General features: G+C 47.0%; 1 protein-coding gene across 1 annotated transcript; it reads left to right on the top strand.

The window, feature by feature from the left end:
* The first annotated feature begins 810 nt into the window (after window positions 1–810).
* Window positions 811–20,611, top strand: NDUFA13 (NADH:ubiquinone oxidoreductase subunit A13). The gene is made up of 5 exons (XM_070746389.1): window positions 811–985; window positions 10,524–10,602; window positions 12,107–12,178; window positions 14,487–14,556; window positions 20,416–20,611. The coding sequence occupies exons 1-5, from the start codon at window positions 886–888 to the stop codon at window positions 20,533–20,535; spliced, it is 441 nt and encodes a 146-aa protein (XP_070602490.1). The 5' UTR covers window positions 811–885; the 3' UTR covers window positions 20,536–20,611.
* The last annotated feature ends 864 nt before the right edge of the window (window positions 20,612–21,475 follow it).

Below are 21,475 nucleotides of genomic sequence, written 5' to 3' on the forward strand. Positions count from 1 at the left end.
ATTCCAGCTAAAAAAACATTTGACATATACAGTATATATATACATACACACACAAGTATGTCAGAAATGGTGTAGGGTCTCTGCTGGGGGAGGTGGACTAGGTGACCTAACAATCTCCCTTCCAACTCTAAAGGAGGGGTCTCCAACCTTGGCACCTTTAAGACTTGTGGACTTCAGCTCCCAGAATTCCCCAGCCAGCAAAGCAAAGCTGGCTGGGGAATTCTGGATGTTGAAGGTTGGAGACCCCTGCTTTAGAGCAGTGTTTCCCAACCTTGGCAACTTGGAGATATCTGGACTTCAACGCCCAGGATTTATACATGGTATGCTTGTGTGTGTGTCTGTTAGTATATGGGGTTTTTTAAATCTTCAAATATTTTAAATCTAGTCGGATTATTTATGATTTGTTCCACTTGTGAGCCGCCCCGAGGCGGCATACAAATCCAAATAATAAATAAATAAAATAAATTCCCCAGCCAGCGAATGCTGCCTGGGGAATTCTGGGAGTTGAAGTCCAAATATCTTCAAGTTGCCAAGGTTGGGAAACACTGTTTTAGAGTACAACCTTAATTTCGTCCTTCCAATGCTAACGTTATATATATCATCTACGTTTTCTGTAAGGTGTTGGGCGCTAAAAAGAAGAACGGTTTCTAAACCGCGTTTCGGGACCATGAAGGGGGGGGGGGGCTCCCATGCGCACAAGAAGCCTCGCCGTCCGAGTTCTCCAGCCGGGCCGGAATTCCTGTCACGTGATCGCCCGTCACCCTTGTCCGAAATCGGGGTTTCAATCGCTGCGCTCGCGTGACGTCATCCACAAGAGGCGAGCACCAGATCGGAGTAAAGAAGCGCAGTCGGGTCGGGAAAGAGAGAGAGTCGCCCGCTTCCAAGATGGCGGCGGGAGCCTGGAAGGTGAAGCAGGACATGCCGCCTGCGGGCGGTTATGGACCAATCAACTATAAGAGGCGGTTGCCCTATCGGGGGCTCCCGGGTGAGGATGGGGAGACGGGGTCTGGAAATTCGGGTGCTTCGTAAGGCGGCTGGCTCGCGGTCTCTCGCTTAAGCTAGGGATGTCTGTCTTGAATAAGCCACCATGGGTTGTGTTCATATGCGGGGTCGGTGCTTTTGCAACCCTTCACACGACAGCCTAAACCTGGGTTGGTTATTTTGCAAATACGTGGATTTATTTATTTATTTATTTTTGTCGAGCATGCATATGCATATGCATTGATGTATTCTATTCTCATATCTCTTCTTCTATCCCTTCCCTGATATTTAATACTACACGTTTTTATTCTCTTTAACTTTCAATTTGTATTGGACAAAATAAATAAATAAATAAATAGTAGCAGTGAAAAGTAACGATGACAGTAGGACAGGGACGGTAGGCACAGTGCGCTTATACATGCCCCTTACAGATCTCTTAGAAACGGGAGAGGTCACATATACACACAGTTGACATCTCCCCATATACAGTATATATATATGTAGATTGTTCTGAGTTCAGGTTTTACCCCGTGTAATATTTTGAGTGTCTATGCATATATTATATTACACGGGGTAAAACTCAAACTCAACAATCTACATACATATACCTGTGAAAATCTACGAAAACAAATATACAAAAATCTACGAAAACACAGCATACACATACATACATACACACACACACACACAGAGACACACATACATATATATTTGTGTCTCACCTGGTCCTTCTTTTCATTAAACTAGCCATGCCCAGTTCCTGCAACCGTTCTTCATATGTTTTAGCCTCCAGTCCCCTAATCCAGTGTTTTTCAACCAGTGTGCCGTGGCACACTAGTGTGCCGCGAGACATGGTCAGGTGTGCCGGGAAGCTCAGAGAAAGAAAACAAGAGAGAGAGTGAGAAAGAGAAAGCAAGAGAAAGAGAACAAGAAAGAAAGCAAGAGAGAGAGAGAGAAAGAGGGAGGGAAGGTGGGAGAGAGAAAAACATAGAGGGGGGTAGGGAGGGAGAGAGAAAGAGAGCAAAAAAGAAGAAAGAAGGAAGAGAAAGAAAGAGGGATGGAGAGAGAAAAAAAGGAAGGGAGAGAAAGAGGGAGAGAGAAATAGAGCAAAAGGGAGGAAGAGAGAGAATTTTTTTGTCCAATATTTTTTTAGCCGCCCCCCCCCCCCCCCCCCAATCTGCCCCATGGTTTTGTAAATGTAAAAAATGTGCCGCGGCTCAAAAAAGGTTGAAAATCACTGCCCTAATCCTCTTTGTTACCCTTCTCTGCACTCTTTCTAGAGTCTCAACATCATTTTTGCATCGTGGCAACCAAAACTGAATGCATACATACGTACATACGACTCTTCAGAGAGGGGCGGCATACAAAACTAATAAATAATAATAATAATAATAATAATAATACATACACTGCTAAAAAAAATAAAGGGAACACTTAAACAACAGAATATAACTCCAAGTAAATCAAACTTCTGTAAAATCAAATTGTCCACTTAGGAAGCAACACTGATTGACAATTTCACATTTATTTATTTATTTATTTATTTTATTTATTATTTGGATTTGTATGCCGCCCCTCTCCGAAAACTCGGGGCGGCTCACAAGTGAAAAAACAATCCAATACATGATCCAATTAATTAAAATATTATAAATTTAAGAAAAACCCCTATACTAACATACACACACACAAGCATACCATATATAAATTCAACGTGCCCAGGGGAAGATGTTTAGTTTCCCCATGCCTGACGGCAAAGGTGGGTTTTGAGGAGTTTACGGAAGGCAGGAAGAGTAGGGGCAGTTCTGATCTCCGGGGGGAGTTGGTTCCAGAGAGCCGGTGCCGCCACAGAGAAGGCTCTCCCCCTGGGGCCCGCCAACCAACATTGTTTAGTTGACGGGACCCGGAGGAGGCCCACTCTGTGGGACCTAATCGGTCGCTGGGATTCGTGCGGCAGAAGGCGGTCTCAGCATGCTGTTGTGCACATTCAACTTTGTACAGAACAAAGTATTCAATGAGAATATTTCATTCATTCAGATCTGGGATGTGTTATTTGAGGGTTCCCTTTATTTTTTTGACCAGTGTATATATATGTACGTATGTATTGGAATACTGCATTCAGTTTTGGTCACCACGATGCAAAAAGGATGTTGAGACTCTAGAAAGAGTGCAGAGAAGAGTAACAAAGAGGATTAGGGGACTGGAGGCTAAAACATATGAAGAATGTTTGCAGGAACTGGATATGTCTAGTTTAATGAAAAGAAGGACGAGGGGAGACATGATAGCCATGTTCCAATATCTCTTGGGTCACCACAAAGAAGAAGGAATCAACCTATTCTCCAAAGCACCTGAGGGCAGGACAAGAAGCAATGGGTAGAAACTAAACATGGAGAGAAGTAACTTAGTACTACCGTGTTTCCCCGAAAATAAGACACTGTCTTATATTAATTTTTGCTCCAAAAGTTGTGCTACTTCTTATTTTCGGGGGGTGCCTTATATTTCTCAAATAAGACAAATTCACAGGCAGAAAATCTGACACCCCGGTACGGTACCTGTCAGTATGGCACCCACACACACAAACGACGGCACTTATATGGTACAACAGTATACTCCCGCTATTGCAGCTTCCGGCCATCAGAGGAACTACAGTCTACGCACTGTAGTGGAGACTGTAATGGCGGTGAGACAGCAGCAGACTGTGTCTGCTGTACTGGACGGTACAAAGCGATGGAAGGGGCCAGCAGGGGACGCCACATGATTACGGTACCGCTATGAACAGCTTTGAATGGTACTATATGTTTTTCCACCGTACCGTATGTAAACTTGACTACGCCTTATTTTCAGGGGGGTGCCTTATATTAGCAAATTCTGCAAAACCTCTGACATGCCTTACTTTCGGGGTACGTCTTATTTTCAGGGAAACAGGGTAAGGAGATAATTCCTGAGAGTTAGAACAATTGATCAGTGGAACAGCTTGCACAAAGCCAATAACTTGAGCCTGAAGATGGCGAATGTAATTTCGCCAAAACATTGCAAAGACACTCAAAATATTACACGGAGAAAAACCTGAACTCACAACAATCTACATATTATATATATAATATGTGCTGGTTATGACCTATAAATCCCTACGTGGCTTAGCACCAGACTACCTACAGGATGGGTAGTCCCGTGGTCCCTGGGATGCATGAGTCTTCTGCCTCATGCATCCCAGCAGCCGGTTAGGTCCCACAGAGTTGGTCTTTTCTAGGTCCCGTCAGCCAGTCACTGTAGGGGAAGAGACTTCTCTGTGGTAGCCCCACCCCTTTGGGATGAATTGCCTCCAAAGATGCGTACAACCCCCTCCTTCCTGGTTTTTCGTAAAACTCTGAAGACCTACCTTTGCCAGTGGGCATGGGGACTGTGAGCAATGAGGCTGTCCCCGGACGATACGAATAATTGAATTGGATTAAGAGGTTTTTTTAGATTTTATTAATTTTGTATATGTCTTTTAAAAAATAATTAGATTTCTCACATATATTGTTTGCATTTACAATGTTGTACGCTGCTCTGGTTCGAGAAGGGCGGCATACAAGTCTGATAAATAAGCAAATGGCACCGGACCAGAATATCTCCAAGACCGCCTTCTGCCGCACGAATCCCAGTGGCCGGTTAGGTCCCACAGAGTTGGCCTTCTCTGGGTCCCGTCGACTAAACAATGTTGGCTGGCGGGACCTAGGGGAAGAGCCTTCTCTGTGGCAGCCCCAACCCTCTGGAACCAGCTCCCCCCGGAGATCAGGATTGCCCCCACCCTCCTTGTCTTTCGCAAACTTCTTAATACCCACTTCTGCCGTCAGGCATGGGGGAACTGAGACATCTCCCCTTGCCTATGTAGTTTTATGTATGGAATGTTTGTGTGTATGTTTTTATATAAGGTTTTTTTTTAGGTTTTTAATGTAAAATTGTTATTTTAGACTTAATATTAGATTTGTCATTGTATACTGTTTTATCACTGCCATGAGCCGCCCCGAGTCTGCGGAGAGGGGCGGCATACAAATCCAATAAATAAAATAAAATAAATAAATAAATAAATATAGTAGTTCAAAACCTGTAAGATGAGCCCAAAGATACTTTTTCAGGAGACAACTGGGCTGGTTTTTTTCTTTTGAAGATGTTTCTCTTCTAGAAACATAGAAGACTGACGGCAGAAAAAGACCTCATGGTCCATCTAGTCTGCCCTTATACCATTTCCTGTATTTTATCTTACAATGGATATATATTTATCCCAGGCATGTTTAAATTCAGTTACTGTGGATTTACCAATCACGTCTGCTGGAAGTTTGTTCCAAGGATCTACTGCTGTTTCAGTGAAATAATATTTTCTCACGTTGCTTTTGATCTTTCCCCCAACTAACTTCAGATTGTGTCCCGTCTTTGGACCCGTTCAATTTTGTCAATATCTTTTTGTAGGTGAGGTCTCCAGAACTGAACACAGTATTCTAAATGTGGTCTCACCAGCGCTCTATATAAGGGGATCATAATCTCCCTCTTCCTGGTTGTTATACCTCTAGCTATGCAGCCAAGCATCCTACTTGCTTTTCCTACTGCCCGACCACACTGCTCACCCATTTTGAGACTGTCAGAAATCACTACCCCTAAATCCTCCTCTTCTGAAGTTTTTGCTAACACAGAACTGCCAATGCAATACTCAGATTGAGGATTCCTTTTCCCCAAGTGCATTATTTTACATTTGGAAACATTAAACTGCAGTTTCCATTCTCATCCAAGATGCTTGTTCAGCTCTGACAGGACAATGGGGAATGGAAGGATTGATATTCCTTGCAAACAGCTAATCATTTGTATCCTTTTAGAGGGTGGTTGAGGTGCTTGGAGATTTATCTGTGTCCTCAGAGTCAACTGAGTATTGGTCCTTATTTTTTTCCTCTGGAAATCGGGCGGATTCCCATTCATGTTGCTACCAGTGCATCGCAAATGCTGCTTCTATTCTCCTGCCCGTGCGCGCGCACATTCCAGTGTGTTTCTGCGCATGCGCAGGAAGTAAAATCTTGTGAGGGATGCGCCTTCTGCTGCATGAATCCCAGCGACCAGTTAGGTCCCACAGAGTGGGCCTTCTCCAGGTCCCGTCAACTAAACAATGTCGTTTGGCGGGACCCAGGGGAAGAGCCTTCTCTGTGGCAACGCCGGCCCTTTGGAACCAACTCCCCCCAGAGATTAGAATTGCCCCCACCCTCCTTGCCTTTTGTAAGCTTCTTAAAACCCACCTCTGCCGTCAGGCATGGGGGAACTGAGATATTCTTTCCCCCTAGACCTTTACAATTTACGCATGGTATGTCTGTATGTCTGTTTGGTTTTATAATAAGGGTTTTTTTTAGTTATTTTAGTATTGGATTGGATTGTTACATGCTGTTTCTATTATTGTTGTTAGCCGCCCCGAGTCTGCGGAGAGGGGCAGCATACAAATCCAATAGATAGATAGATAGATAGATAGATAGATAGATAGATAGATAGATAGATAGATAGATAGATGCCTTTTTTTGCTTCCGTGCATGTGCAGAAGCAAAATACAGTGATGCCTCGTCTTACGAACCCCTCGTCATACGGACTTTTCGAGATACGAACCCAGGGTTTAAGATTCCTTTGCCTCGTCTTAAAAACTCTTTCCACCTTACGAACCTGAGCCCGGGTGCGTGGGCTCACTTAGAAACATAGAAGACTGACGGCAGAAAAAGACCTCCTGGTCCATCTAGTCTGCCCTTCTACTATTTCCTGTCTTTTATTTTAGGATGGATCTATGTTTATCCCAGGCATGTTTAAATCCAGTTACTGTGGATTTACCAACCACGTCTGCTGGAAGTTTGTTCCAAGGATCTACTGCTCTTTCAGTAAAATAATATTTTCTCATGTTGCTTTTGATCTTACTACGCATGGGCTCGCTTACTGTCGCAGGGATTCCCCTGCCTTGTGACTGTCACCCCCAGGATTTGCTTCCCGCCCCGCTGGGATTTCCCACCTCTGGACGCGCATAAGAAGACAAGCCAGCTGGGTGGGAAGGGGGGCTGAGAGAGACAGAAGCCACCACCGAGGAAGCCCTTGGGGGGATGTCCAGCTGGGGGAGGGAGTCACCCCTCTCGGCACCCCCAAGCCCAGGAGGGCGGCTCCCTGCTTCTCTGACCCTCCCCTGAGAAACCCCGGCTCTCAGACCGAAATAAACCTCAGGAGGAAAGACAGGGCAGCTGGGGGGGGGGGCTGAAAGAGAGGGAAACCACTGCCGAGGAAGCCCTTGGGGGGATGTCCAGCTGGGTGAGGGAGTCACCCCTCTCGGCACCCCCAGCTGGACATTCTGAGGTTTATTTCGTTCTGGGGTTTCTCAGGGGAGGATCGGAGAAGCAGGGAGCCGCCCTCCTGGGCTTGCAGGTGCTGAGAAGGGTGACTCCCTCCCCCAGCTGGACATCCCCCCAAGAGCTTCCCTCTCTCTCATCCCCCCTCCCCACCCGGCTGGCTTGACTTTCCTTCAGAGAGCCGGCAGCCGGGAACGGAGCACAGGTCCCAGTTTCGGGGTTTCCAAGGGGAGAGTCCACCCACGAGGCTCCCTCCGGGCAGCCTGCGGTGTCTTCCCCCACTCTCCACCCACCCCCGAACAAGGATCCGAATAATAATAATAATAATAATAATAATAATAATAATAATAATTTATTAGATTTGTATGCCGCCCCTGCCGACAGTAATGAGGCAAAAGGGGTGAATTTTTGGATTGCACGCATTCTTCGCTTTTACATTGATTCCTATGGGAAACATTGTTTCATCTTACGGACTTTCCACCTTACGAACCTGATCACGGAACGAATTCAGTTTGTAAGACGAGGGTACCACTGTATCACCAAAATATCACGCAGGCGCCTGTCCTCTCACAATATTTTGCGTCCTGCCCAGGCGCAGAAGCAAAAACACACTGGAACCCGCAGACACACAGGAGAACAGAAGCTCCCCAGCCAGCATAATACAGTAGTACCTCTAGATACGAGCTGCTCCACATGCGAGTACAGTACAGTGATCCCTCGAGTTTCGCGATCTCGATGTTCGCTAAACGCTATATCGCGAGTTTTCAACCCGGAAGTAAACTCCACCATCTGCGCATGCGTGCCCTTCCACGCATGCGTAGATGGTGGAGTTTCCCCGCCGGGCAGAGGCTTCCCTGGGTCTTCCCCCTCTTGCCCCGGTAAGGCGCGAGCAACGGCGTGGGCGGGTGGGCGGCACACGCGCGGGGAAACCCCAGGGCCGCTTCTCAGCTGAGAAGCGGCCCCAGCAACAGCGCGGGGGGGTGGGCAGCACGCGCGCGCGCGCGGAGGAAACCCCAGGGCCGCTTCTCAGCTGAGAAGCGGCCCCAGCAACAGCGCGGGGGGGCGGGCAGCACGCGCGCGCGCGCGGGGGAAACCCCAGGGCCGCTTCTCAGCTGAGAAGCGGCCCCAGCAACAGCACGGGGGGCGGGCGGCACGCGCGCGCGCGGGGGGAAACCCCAGGGCCGCTTCTCAGCTGAGAAGCGGCCCCAGCAACAGCGCGGGGGGCGGGCGGCACGCGCGCGCGCGCGGGGGAAACCCCAGGGCCGCTTCTCAGCTGAGAAGCGGCCCCAGCAACAGCACGGGGGGCGGGCGGCACGCGCGCGCGCGGGGGAAACCCCAGGGCCGCTTCTCAGCTGAGAAGCGGCCCCAGCAACAGTGCGGGGGGCGGGCGGCACGCGCGCGGACAAGCAGCAGCAGCGAGGCGGCGGGGAAACCCAATCTTCGGCTCCTCGCTGCTGCTGTGGAAATAAAAACACCATCTGCGCATGCGCAGATGGTGTTTTTACTTCCGCACCGCTACTTCGCGACAAATCGATCATCGCGAGGGGTCCTGGAACGGAACCCTCGCGATGATCGAGGGATCACTGTATTCCAAGTTGCGAGCCACGACGGGAGGGAAATTTCTGTTCCAGACCCGAGCTCAAATTCGGGATACGAGCCGAACTTCCACTAGGTGGCGCAAGAATCCTTGCTTCTGGTTATCTCGGAGGGGAAAAACAAAGTCTAAAGCCATTTGTTCCAGATACGAGTTGATCGACATACGAGCTCCATTCTGGAACGAATTAAACTCATATCTAGAGGTACTACTGTACATAACAACAGTCGATAGAAAAAGGGCGCTCGATTGTGTTTGTAAGTTGAGGACTTTCTGTAAAATAGTCCTGATGAAAAACTGCATTTAGATCATGAACTCAGCAAGAAGGGATCTCCCTAAAGTTCATGTCTAAAGAGAAAAAAAAATTAAAGCTGGCCTTTGAAAGCATAGCCAACTTTGGAGTTTTTTCTTCTTGTTTAGTTTAGTTTAGTTTAGTTTAATCAGATTTGTATGCCGCCCCTCTCCGCAGACTCGGGGCGGCTCACAGCAATAACAATACAATGTAAAACAAATCTAATATTTAAGTTAATTTAAAAAACACCACAAATTGAAACCAATCATACATACTAGCGTACCATGCATAAATTTTATAAGCCTAGGGGGAAGGAACATGTCAATTCCCCCATGCCTGACGACAGAGGTGGGTTTTAAGGAGCTTACGAAAGGCTAGGAGGGTGGGGGCAACTCTGATATCCAGGGGGAGTTGGTTCCAAAGGGTCGGGGCCGCCACAGAGAAGGCTCTTCCCCTGGGTCCCGCCAAACGACATTGTTTAGTTCACGGGACCCAGAGAAGGCCAACTCTGTGGGACCTAACTGGTCGCTGGGATTCGTGCGGCAGAAGGCGGTCCGGGAGATATTCTGGTCCAGTGCCATGAAGGGCTTTATAGGTCATAACCAACACTTTGAATTGTGACCGGAAACTGATCGGCAACCAATGCAGACTGCGGAGTGTTGGTGTGACATGGGCATATTTAGGAAAGCCCATGATAGCTCTCGCAGCTGCATTCTGCACGATCTGAAGTTTCCGAACACTTTTCAAAGGTGGCCCCATGTAGAGAGCATTACAGTAGTCGAGCCTTGAGGTGATGAGGGCATGAGTGACTGTGAGCAGTGACTCCCGGTCCAAATAGGGCCGCAACTGGTGCACCAGGCGAATCTGGGCAAACGCCCCCCTCGCCACAGCTGAAAGATGTTTCTCTAATGTGAGCTGTGGATCGAGGAGGACGCCCAAGTTGTGAACCCTCTCTGAGGGGGTTAGTGACTCCCCCCCCAGGGTGATGGACGGACAGATAGAATTGTCCTTGGGAGGCAAAACCCACAGCCACTCCGTCTTATCCGGGTTGAGCTTGAGTCTGCTGACACCCATCCAGACCCCAACAGCCTCCAGGCACCGGCACATCACTTCCACTGCTTCGCTGACTGGACAAGGGGTGGAGATTTAAAGCTGGGTATCATCTGCATACTGATGATACCTCACCCCATGCCCTTGGATGATCTCACCCAGCGGTTTCATGTAGATATTAAATATCTAAATATCTAAATATTGTTTTACTGTTACAAACAGCCCTTGGTGGTTGCTAATAAACACGAGGACTCTATTTTGTTGTTTCTAGGTTATGGCCTCCTTGCCCTGGGCGTTGGGACTTTCGTTTTTGGCACTTACACGCTTTTCAAATGGAACTGGGAGAGGAGGTAAGTTTACGATCATTTCCTTCATTTGAATTGGCCCGAAAAATATGCGTGACAGTCGCAGGCTGCCTTTGCTCAATGGAGATAGTCCTCCCACTTACAACAGCCCATTTAATGACCGTTCGGAGTTACTGTAGCAATTGAAAAAAATCTGACATATGACCATTTTTCACAGTTTTCGGGGAATAAAATAGGGAGGGAAATCTGCCTACCAGGTATTCATCCGGCTAGTGTCCTTAGTCTGGTCAGCTTCAGCACATTATTCTATCCCCTGTTTGGGGCTGAAAAAACATTCTTCAGAGTGATTAGCAATGAAAAAAAGCCTGCAAGCCAAGTCGTAAGATCGTAAGATTTCTGACAGTCTCAAAATGGGTGAGCAGTGTGGTCGGGCAGTAGGAAAAGCAAGTAAGATGCTTGGCTGCATAGCTAGAGGTATAACAAGCAGGAAGAGGGAGATTATGATCCCGCTATATAGAGTGCTGGTGAGACCCCATTTGGAATACTGTGTCCAGTTCTGGAGACCTCACCTACAAAAAGATATTGACAAAATTGAACGGGTCCAAAGACGGGCTACAAGAATGGTGGAAGGTCTTAAGCATAAAACGTATCAGCAAAGACTTAATGAACTCAATCTGTATAGTCTGGAGGACAGAAGGAAAAGGGGGGACACGATCGAAACATTTAAATATGTTAAAGGGTTAAATAAGGTTCAGGAGGGAAGTGTTTTTAATAGGAAAGTGAACACAAGAACAAGGGGACACAATCTGAAGTTAATTGGGGGAAAGATCAAAAGCAACGTGAGAAAATATTATTTCACTGAAAGAGTAGTAGATCCTTGGAACAAACTTCCAGCAGACGTGGTTGGTAAATCCACCGTAACTGAATTTAAACATGCCTGGGATAAACATATATCCATTGTAAGATAAAATACAGAAAATAGTATAAGGGCAGACTAGATGGACCATGAGGTCTTTTTCTGCCGTCAGTCTTCTATGTTTCTATGTTTCTTATGTTAGTGCATCATTAGGGCTGGGGAAAAAAAAAAACATACGACGCACCCAAATTTTCAGCTTCTTTTAGAGTGGAAAAGGTGTGTCTTATACTTGGAAAAATACGGTACATTTCACCAACATACCAGATACTGATGAAAACAGTTATGTGGAAAAGTTTAGTACTGTCTGGAAGTAACAGCTCCAACCTTGGCAGCTTTAAGACTTGTGGACTTCAACTCCCAGAATTCTTAAAGTTGCCAAGGTCGGAGCTTTCCTGGCTGAGGAATTCTGGGAGTTGAAGTCCACAAGTTGCCAAGGTTGGAGACCCCTGGCCTAGCTAACATGGGTAGACTTTCAATTAAGAATTCTTCAGCCACCATGCTAAGAATTGAAGTCTATGCATCCTAAAGTTTGCTGAGGTTAGAAAACTCCATGTTTCAAGATCTGGAAACCAGTTTTGTCTTTGCTGAGCACGTTTTGTTATCCCCTCCCTCCTGTTTTCCCACTTTTTCTAGACTCCTGGCCTTTGAGGACGCGGAAGCCAGGATAGCAATAATGCCTCTCACAATGGCTGAAGAGGACCGCAAGTAAGTTCAGCTCTCTAGGCCTGAGATACACTTTACTTCTCCCTCTTTCCTTTTATCTAAGCCAGTGATTTTCAACCTTTTTTGAGCCGCGGCACATTTTTTACATTTACAAAATCCTGGGCACACCACCAACCAAAATGACACAAAATGACACCCTAAGACACTCTCCTCTCTTTTTCCATCCCTGTCTCCTCCCCAGCCGTGTGTGTGTGTGTGTGTGTGTGTATACACACTCTTGAACCATTTCCAAAAACAGGTGATGGCTGGGTTTTTTTCTCTCTTATTCTTTGGGTGCTTTTTATCATATGCTTTAAATCAAGAGTCACTTATCTCTCTCTTTTGTTTCTCTCTCTTTCCTCTCATTCTCTGTCTCAATCATTTTCTCGTTTCTCTTTTTTCCTCCCCTTTTTGCTCATTTCTCTCTCTCTCGCTCCCTTCCTCCTTTTCTCTCTCTTGTTTCTTTCTCTCTCCTCTTGCCTTCTTTCTCTCACACTCTTGCTTTCTCTCTCTTTCTCTCTTTTCTTTCTCTCTTGCTTTCTTTCTCTCTCTCTCTTTCTCTCTCTCTTTCTCACTCTCACTCACTCAGCAAAAAGTTGCGAGATCGGAACCTGAGCTTCCTTCTTCGCGGCACACCTGACCATGTCTCGCGGCACACTAGTGTGCCACGGCACACTGGTTGAAAAACACTGATCTAAGCCATTGTTTCTCAGCAACTTTAAGATGTGCAGACTTCAACTCCCAGAATACCCCAGCCAGTCATGTTGGCTGGGGATTTCTGGGAGTGGAAGTCCATCTTAAAGCCACGGAGAGTTGAAAAACACTAGCCTGAGCAGAATGCAGATTGCTCAATTCCCCCAATCGGATCTATTGTTTATTTATTTATTTTATTTGTCAAGTACGTGTTGGTAATATACCTAGATACAGTGATACCTCGTCTTACGAACTTAATTGGTTCCGGGATGAGGTTTGTAAGGTGAAAAGTTTGTAAGACGAAACAATGTTTCCCATAGGAATCAATGGAAAAAGCGATTAATGCGTGCAAGCCCAAAACTCACCCTTTTTGCCAGCCGAAGCGCCTGTTTTTGCGCTGCTGGGATTCCCGTGAGGCTCCCCTCCATGGGAAACCCCACCTCCGGACTTCCGTGTTTTTGCGATGCTGCAGGGGAATCTCAGCAGTGCAAAAACGGGTGCTGCGCTGGCAACGGAAGTCCAGAGGTGGGGTTTCCCAGCGAGGGGAGCCTCAGCGAAATTGCAGCATCGCAAAAACACGGAAGTCCTCAAAACCCCATGTCCAGACTTCCTTGTTTTTGTGATGCTGCGATTTCGCTGAGGCTCCCCTCGCTGGGAAACCCCACCTCCGGACTTCCGTTGCTAGAGAAGTGCCCGTTTTTGCGCTGCTGGGATTCCCATGCAGCATCGCAAAAACACGGAAGTCCGGAGGTGGGGATTCCCATGGAGGGGAACCTCAGGGGAATCCCAGCAGCGCAAAAACGGGCGCTTCGGCTGGCAACAGAAGTCCGGAGGCAGGGCATCCCAGTGGCGGCGGCTTGGGTTTGTAAGGTGAAAATAGTTTGGAAGAAGGGGCAAAAAAATCTTAAACCCTGGGTTTGTATCTCGAAAAGTTTGTATGACGAGGGGTTTGTAAGACGAGGTATCACTGTATAATGATTATATACATAAGATGGGTACTGATAAAGGACGGAACATTAGGACAGGGACGGTAGACAGGCTCGTACGCTTATGCACGCCCCTTACTGGCCTCTTAGGAATCGGTTGAGGTTGACAGTGGACAGTCTAAGGTTAAAGTTTTGGGGATTTTGGTGGTGAAACTACAGAGTCAGGTAGTGAATTCCAAGCATTAACCACTCGGTTGCTAAAGTTGTATTTTCTACAATCAAGTTTAGAGCGGTTGGTGACCCTGGGAAAAGGACTTATTATAACCTGGTTTCAGAGTTCCGATATTACCCCCTCCTCACCATCCCGTGATCATATTTTGGGCAGTCAGCATCTGGCCTGCATTTACAGCCATTTGCAGTGTCCCATCGTCACATTATTGTGATTTACGACACTTTGTCTGGAATTTGGAGTTTGCGTGCGGTTTACAGCAAAAACCCAGTCCATAGCGAACAATGGGTCATGTAATGATCCGACATTCACATAACGACTGCTGTGTTCTCTTAACCACCACTGCGGAAAAGTTCCTAAGATTGAGTCAGGATGATATGGTGGGCCTCTTTATAACTGTCACAACTTACTGACAACTTAATTAAACACTCATTCTCTGTCTCTCTCTCTCTCTTTGTTGAAGGGTGCTACGCCTCTTGCGTTATAACTTTGAAGAGGAAGCCAAGATCATGAAAGACGTCCCTGGCTGGAAGGTTTGAATCTTTGGAAAATTTTGTAATAAAAGGAATTTCTTACCTCCCAGAGAAGCCTATTAGATCGCACACAATCGGCCTCCTCCAGGTCCCGTCGACTAACCAATGTAGGTTGGTGGGGCCGCGGCGGAGGGCCTTTTCTGTTGCTGCCCCGGTTCTGTGAAATCAACTCCCCCCCCCCCGATATTCACATTGCTCTCACTCTACTGGTTTTTCGAAAAGCTGTTAAACCTGGCTTTGTCGACAAGCCTGGGGCCGTGAATTTAACACCAGATGTGCCCTAACCATTTTTGTTTGGTATGTATGTTGTTAGACTGATTTGGGGTTTTTTAATGGGTTGTTAGGGTCATGGCGTTTTAATTACTATCGTTGTTTGACTTCTTTTTTTTTCAGCCGGCGTATGCCACACGCCTTCAATTAAAGGGAAATTTAGCCAAGCAAACACACACACACACGAGAGAATGCAATTAAATGTTCTTTATCCAAACAAAAAAGAAGCAAAACTCCCTTTTAAACTTCAAAGGAATGTCTTGTACAAACAAGGCACTCTTGAATACAGACAGATAACTGAGTCCAGTAATAAAATCCAAGCAATAAACCAGTAACTGTGAAGTTTTTCACAGCTACTGTTGTTCAGACGTGATAAACACTCATAATGTCTTTATATTCCAAAGTCCTGAGCACAATCCAGAAACAGCAAGGCACGATCCAAACCAATACGATCAGATAATCTTCCACACTGCAAGGCCTGCACGCTGCCAATTTATCAGCAGCCCTAATTACTGGAGCCCCACCCAACCACAGGTGGCCTCTCTATCTCCTGTAATATTTCTTAAGTTGTTCTCTCCTATGCATAGTTCTACGCATGCTTGGGTCTATCATTGTCTCTTCTTCTGAATCAAGCGAAGATAATGACCGACACTTCCTTCTTCAGAGGATAATTCACTAGCTGACTCTGTCGGCAGCAAAACAGGCCTGGAGCATGTTGATGTTTTCCCCACATCCACCTCCACATTCCCCGGGGGCAGGAGCTGGGCCAGAGCTAACCGCAATACTTTTTATGGTATTATTGTATTGTTTTTTTAATTGTTGTAAGACACCTCGAGTCCTACGGGATTGGGCGGCATAGAAGTTGAATAAATTAAATTAAATTCTTTTTCCTCCTATTGCACCCCCATTTTTCCTTTGCCCCACTCCTAAATCCTTGGCTGCCCCCCCCTCCCGTGAAACTTTTCCCTACAGAGCTATAATACATGAGCCGTATATGAGTTGGCTCTTCTGGGTGGCGCTAAATCAATTTGGGGGAAATCGGAAAAACTCCCAATGCCTTCTTTCCACCAGGTGACTAGATGTACTTTTGCAGGAGTTGGCCATCCAGTTTTGGTCACTACAATGTAAAAAAGATGTTGAGGCTCTAGAAAGAGTGCAGAGAAGAGCAACATAGATGATCAGGGGACTGGAGGCTAAAACATATAAAAAATGGTTGCTGGAATTGGGTTATATTTAGTTTAATGTAAAGAAGGACTAGCAGTCTTAGCAGTCTTCCAATATCTCAGGGGCTGCCACAAAGAAGAGGGAGTCAACCTATTCTCCAAAGCAGTGATTTTCAACCTTTTTTGAGCCACGGCACATTTTTTACATTTACGAAACCCTGGGGCACATTGAGCGGGGGGGGGGGACTAAAAAAAGTTTGGACAAAAAAAATTATCTCTCTCTCTTCCTCCCTTTTACTCTATTTCTCTCTCCCTCTTTCTCTCCCTTCCTTCCTCTTTCTTTTTCTCTCCCCATCCCTCTTTCTTTCTCTCCCTTCCTTCCTCTCTTTTTTGCTCTCTTTCTCTCTCTCTCCCTACCTTCCTCTATGTCTTTCTCTCTCTCTCTCCTTCCCTCCCTCTCTTTCTCTCTCTCTCTTGCTTTCTTCCTCTCTCTTTCTCTCTCTCTTGCTTTCTTTCTCTTGTTCTCTTTCTCTCTCTGCTTGCTTTCTCTCTCTTGTTCTTTCTCTCGTCGCTCTTCCTCTCTTTTGCTTTCTTTCTCTTTCTTTCTCTCTCTCTTGCTTTCTTTCTCTCTCTGAGCTTCACGGCACACCTGACCATGTCTCACGGCACACTAGTGTGCCTCGGCACACTGGTTGAAAAACACTGCTCCAAAGCACCTGAGGGTAGAACAATTAGAGCGCTGGTGAGACCACATTTGGAGTACTGTGTTCAGTTCTGGAGACCTCACCTACAAAAAGATATTGATAAAATTGAATGGGTCCAAAGACGGGCTACAAGAATGGTGGAAGGTCTTAAGCATAAAACGTATCAGGAAAGACCTAATGAACTCAATCTGTATAGTCTGGAGGACAGAAGGAAAAGGGGGGACATGATCGAAACATTTAAATACGTTAAAGGGTTAAATAAGTTTCAGTAGGAAAGTGTTTTCAGTAGGAAAGTGAACACAACAAGAACAAGGGGGCACAATCTGAGGTTAGTTGGGGGAAAGATCAAAATCAACATGAGAAAATGTTATTTGACTGAAAGAGTAGTAGATGCTTGGAACAAACGTCCAGCAGACGTGGTTGGTAAATCCACAGTAACTGAATCTAAACATGCCTGGGATAAACACATATCCATTGTAAGATAAAATACAAGAAATAGTATAAGGGCAGACTAGATGGACCATGAGGTCTTTTTCTGCCGTCAATCTTCTATGTTTCTAACAAAAAGAAATGGGTGGAAACTAGACATTGAGAGAAGCACCTTAGGACAAAATTCCTGACCGTTAGAACAATTAATCAGTGGGAGGACTTGATTCCAGAAGTTGTGAATGCTCCAACATTGGAAGTTTTTAAGAGATTGGATGATCATTTGTCTGAAATGGTGTAGGGTTTCCTGCTTGAGCAGGGGGTTGGACTAGAAGACCTCCAAGGTCCCTTCCAACTCTGTTCTTCTGTTCTGACATTAATCTAGCTCGGGGGAGTGGGGGGGCACGGATCAGTACCACAGCCGGTTAAAAACCGGGCCATATACAGTGTTCCCTCGATTTTCGCGGGGGATGCGTTCCGAGACTGCCCGCGAAAGTCAAATTTCCGCGAAGTAGAGATGTGGAAGTAAATACACCATTTTTGGCTATGGACAGTATCACAAGCCTTCCCTTAACACTTTAAACCCCTAAATTACCATTTCCCATTCCCTTAACAATAATTTACTCATCATTATTACCATTGAATAAGACACTCAGGGATCCTGATATTTACAAACATAATTATTTATTCACAATAATTATTATTTTTTTGTTATTGATTTGCAAAAATTATTAGTTTGGCGATGACGTATGATGTCATCAGGCGGGGAAAACCGTGGTATAGGGGAAAAAAACCCGCGAAGTATTTTTTAACTAATATTTTTTGAAAAACCGTGGTGTAGGCCAGCGTTTCCCAACAGGTGTGCCGCGGCACACTGGTGTGCCGCGAGACATGGCCAGGTGTGCCGTCAAGCTTCAGCTGGGCGGGGCGCTGCCGGTACTTCCGTCCTGGGGCTCCCGCTCACAGCTGTCTCCTGCTCGATGCCGCGGTTTTCCGGCGCTCTCCTGCTGGGCCCCAAAGAAGGAAGGCAGGAAGAAGGAGAGCTCCATTCTTCGCACCTTTTTCCCGCCTTCTTTCTTTGGGGCCCAGCAGGAGAGCGCCGAAAACCGCAGCATCGAGCAGGAGGCGGGGGACAGCTGCGAGCGGGAGCCCCAGGACGGAAGTACCGGCAGCGCCCCGCCCAGCTGGAGCTCCTCTGGCGTCGACGGCAAGTGTCCGATGGGAGCGGGGGGGGGTTGGCCGCAGCGGCCGCAGGCAGTCGGGGGAGATGGCGGCGGCGAGAGGGATCGCTCGCTCGCTCTCTCTCAGCTGACTGCAAGTGGGAGCCCTGACGGTGGGGGTTGGACGTGCTGCTGGACATCGTACATGCTGGCGCTGCGTGCCTGGCATATACGGTGTCCAGCACCACGTCCAGCTGCCGCCGTCAGGGCTCCCGCTTGCAGTCAGCTGAGAGAGAGAGAGAAAGAGAGACATATAAGAGGCAGAGAGAGAGAGAAAGAGAGACATAGCAAGAGAGGCAGAGAAAGAGAGACAGAGCAAGAAAGAGAGACAGCAAGAGAGGCAGAGAAAGAGAGAGAGAGAAAGAGAGAGAGAAAGAGAGACATAGCAAGAGAGGCAGAGAGAGAGAAAAAGAAAGAGAGACATAGCAAGAGAAAAAGAGAGACTTAGCAAGAGAGGCAGAGAGAGAGAGAGAAAGAGAAAGAAAGAGAGACATAGCAAGAGAGACAGAGAGAGAAAGAGAGACAGAGCAAGAAAGAGAGGCAGAGAAAGAGAGAGAGAAAGAGAGACATAGCAAGAGAGGCAGAGAGAGAGAAAAAGAAAGAGAGACATAGCAAGAGAAAGAGACTTAGCAAGAGAGGCACAGAGAGAGACAGAAAGAGAAAGAAAGAAAGAGAGACATAGCAAGAGAGACAGAGAGAGAGAGAAAGAAAGAGAGATAGCAAGAGAGGCAAAGAGAAAGAAAGAGACATATAGCAAGACAGTGAAAGAGAGAGAGAGAGCAAGAGAGAGAGAGAAAAAAGCAAGAAAGATAGCAAGAGAGACAGAGAGAGAGAGCAAGGGAGAGAGAAAGACATAGAGGAAGGGAAGGAGGGAGAGAGAAAGAGAGGAAAAAAGAGAGGAAGAAAGAAAGAAAGAGGGATGGAGAGAGAGAATGAAGGGAAGGAAGGAAAAGAGAGAAAGAGGGAGAAATAGAGCGAAAGGGAGGAAGAGAGAGGGTTTTTTTGTCCAAACTTTTCTTTAGCCCGCCCCCCCCCCTTTCAGTGTTCCCCAGGATTTTGAAAATACGAATAATGTGCCGCGGCTCAAAAAAGGTTGGGAAACACTGGTGTAGGCTATTCACGAAGTTTGAACCCGCGAAAATCGAGGGAACACTGTACTTTGGAGCTGAGAGTGGGTGGGCGAGCAGAGCCGCCCCCAAGTCTTCTGAGAGGGGCGGCATACAAATCTAATAAAACTTAAACTTAACTTGATCTGTATTATCTCTGGGACCGCCTTCTGCCGCACGAATCCCAGCAACCAATTAGGTCCCACAGAGTGGGCCTTCTCCGGGTCCCGTCAACTAAACAATGTCGTTTGGCGGGACCCAGGGGAAGAGCCTTCTCTGTGGTGGCCCCGGCCCTCTGGAACCAACTCCCCCCAGAGATTAGAATAGCCCCCACCCTCCTTGCCTTTCGTAAGCTTCTTAAAACCCACCTCTGTCGTCAGGCATGGGGGAACTGAGATATTCTTTCCCCCTAGGCCTCTACAATTTATGCATGGCATGTTTGTAGGTATGTTTGGTTTTATAAATAAGGGTTTTTAGCTGCTTTAGTATTGGATTGTCGCATGTTGTTTTTACCACTGTTGTTAGCCGCCCCGAGTCTACGGAGAGGGGCGGCATACAAATCCAATAAATAAATAAATAAATTTTCAGCTGCTCCCCAGTCCTAGCATTACTGCCTCAGCTCCACATCCGGTCACCAGGCATCACATTGTCACAGGAATGTGAGTCTTGCCGGAAACTGCGCATGTGAGCGATCTAGGTTGCATGCTCCTCTCCTTCCCGCTTCCAGTCCGTGGATATATTGTCTTCCATGAAACCGGCCCCTGGTGCCAAAAAGATTGGGGACCACAGATCTAGCAGAATCTGGAGCTCACATACCTCCTGGCCCGAGACCACCCAAACAATTTTCATGAGTAAGGCAGGACTGGAACTCACCGTCTCCTGTTCCTAAGCTGGCACCTCAACCACTGGGCAAACTGGGTTTTTTTCCTGTGTATTGTCTGACCTATCCTCTCTCTCTCTCTCCTCCCAGGTTGGGGAGTCTGTCTTCCATACCACACGCTGGGTGTGCCCCACAATTGAGGAGCTGTACTACCTTCAGCCACTAAGCGTGCAGAAAGATTACTGCTTCAGTTACACCTGGAGCACATAAGGACCCACCTGTCTTGCTTCTCCAAGAAGGAATATATTTCTAAATAAACTAATAAACTCTCTGGAGCATCGATCCATCACTGGCTGCCATTGTCTTTTCTGCCTTCCCCTCTTCCATTTTACCTATTATTAGAATTATATTGTCCGTCCATAACCATGGGGGGGGGGAATTATTGACCCCCCTCAGAGAGGGTCCGCAACTTGGGCGTCCTCCTCGATCCACAGCTCACATTAGAGAAACATCTTTCAGCTGTGGCGAGGGGGACGTTTGCCCAGGTTTGCCTGGTGCTCCAGTTGCAGCCCTATCTGGACCGGGACTCACTGCTCACAGTCACTCATGCCCTCATCACCTCGAGGCTCGACTACTGTAACGCTCTCTACATGGGGCTACCTTTAAAGAGTTTTCGGAAACTTCAGATCGTGCAGAATGCAGCTGCGAGAGCAATCATGGGCTTCCCCAGGTATGCCCATGTTACACCAACACTCCGCAGTTTGCATTGGTTGCCGATCAGTTTCCGGTTACAATTCAAAGTGTTGGTTATGACCTATAAAGCCCTTCATGGCATCGGACCAGAATATCTCCGAGACCGCCTTCTGCCGCACGAATCCCAGCGACCGGTTAAGTCCCACAGAGTGGGCCTTCTCCGGGTCCCGTCGACTAAACAATGTCGTTTGGCGGGACCCAGGGGAAGAGCCTTCTCTGTGGTGGCCCCAGCCCTCTGGAACCAGCTCTCCCAGGAGAGTAGAACTGCCCCCACCCTCCTTGCCTTTCGTAAATTCCTTAAAACCCACCTCTGCCGTCAGGCATGGGGGAATTGAAACCTCCCCTGGGCCTATACAGTTTATGCATGGTATATTTGTGTGTATGTTTTTGCTTTTTAATAAGGATTTTTTAGCGACTTTTAAATTATTAGATTTGTTATACATTGTTTTATTGTTGT

Source organism: Erythrolamprus reginae, chromosome 1, assembly GCF_031021105.1.
Source record: "Erythrolamprus reginae isolate rEryReg1 chromosome 1, rEryReg1.hap1, whole genome shotgun sequence".
NCBI lineage: Eukaryota > Metazoa > Chordata > Lepidosauria > Squamata > Dipsadidae > Erythrolamprus > Erythrolamprus reginae.

Coding starts and splice junctions, on each gene's coding strand:
- NDUFA13 (XM_070746389.1), top strand. CDS start 886: ATGGCGGCGGGAGCCTGGAAGGTGAAGCAGGACATGCCGCCTGCGGGC. Junction 10,603..12,106: donor AAATGGAACTGGGAGAGGAG/GTAAGTTTACGA, acceptor CACTTTTTCTAG/ACTCCTGGCCTTTGAGGACG. Junction 14,557..20,415: donor AAGACGTCCCTGGCTGGAAG/GTTTGAATCTTT, acceptor CTCTCCTCCCAG/GTTGGGGAGTCTGTCTTCCA.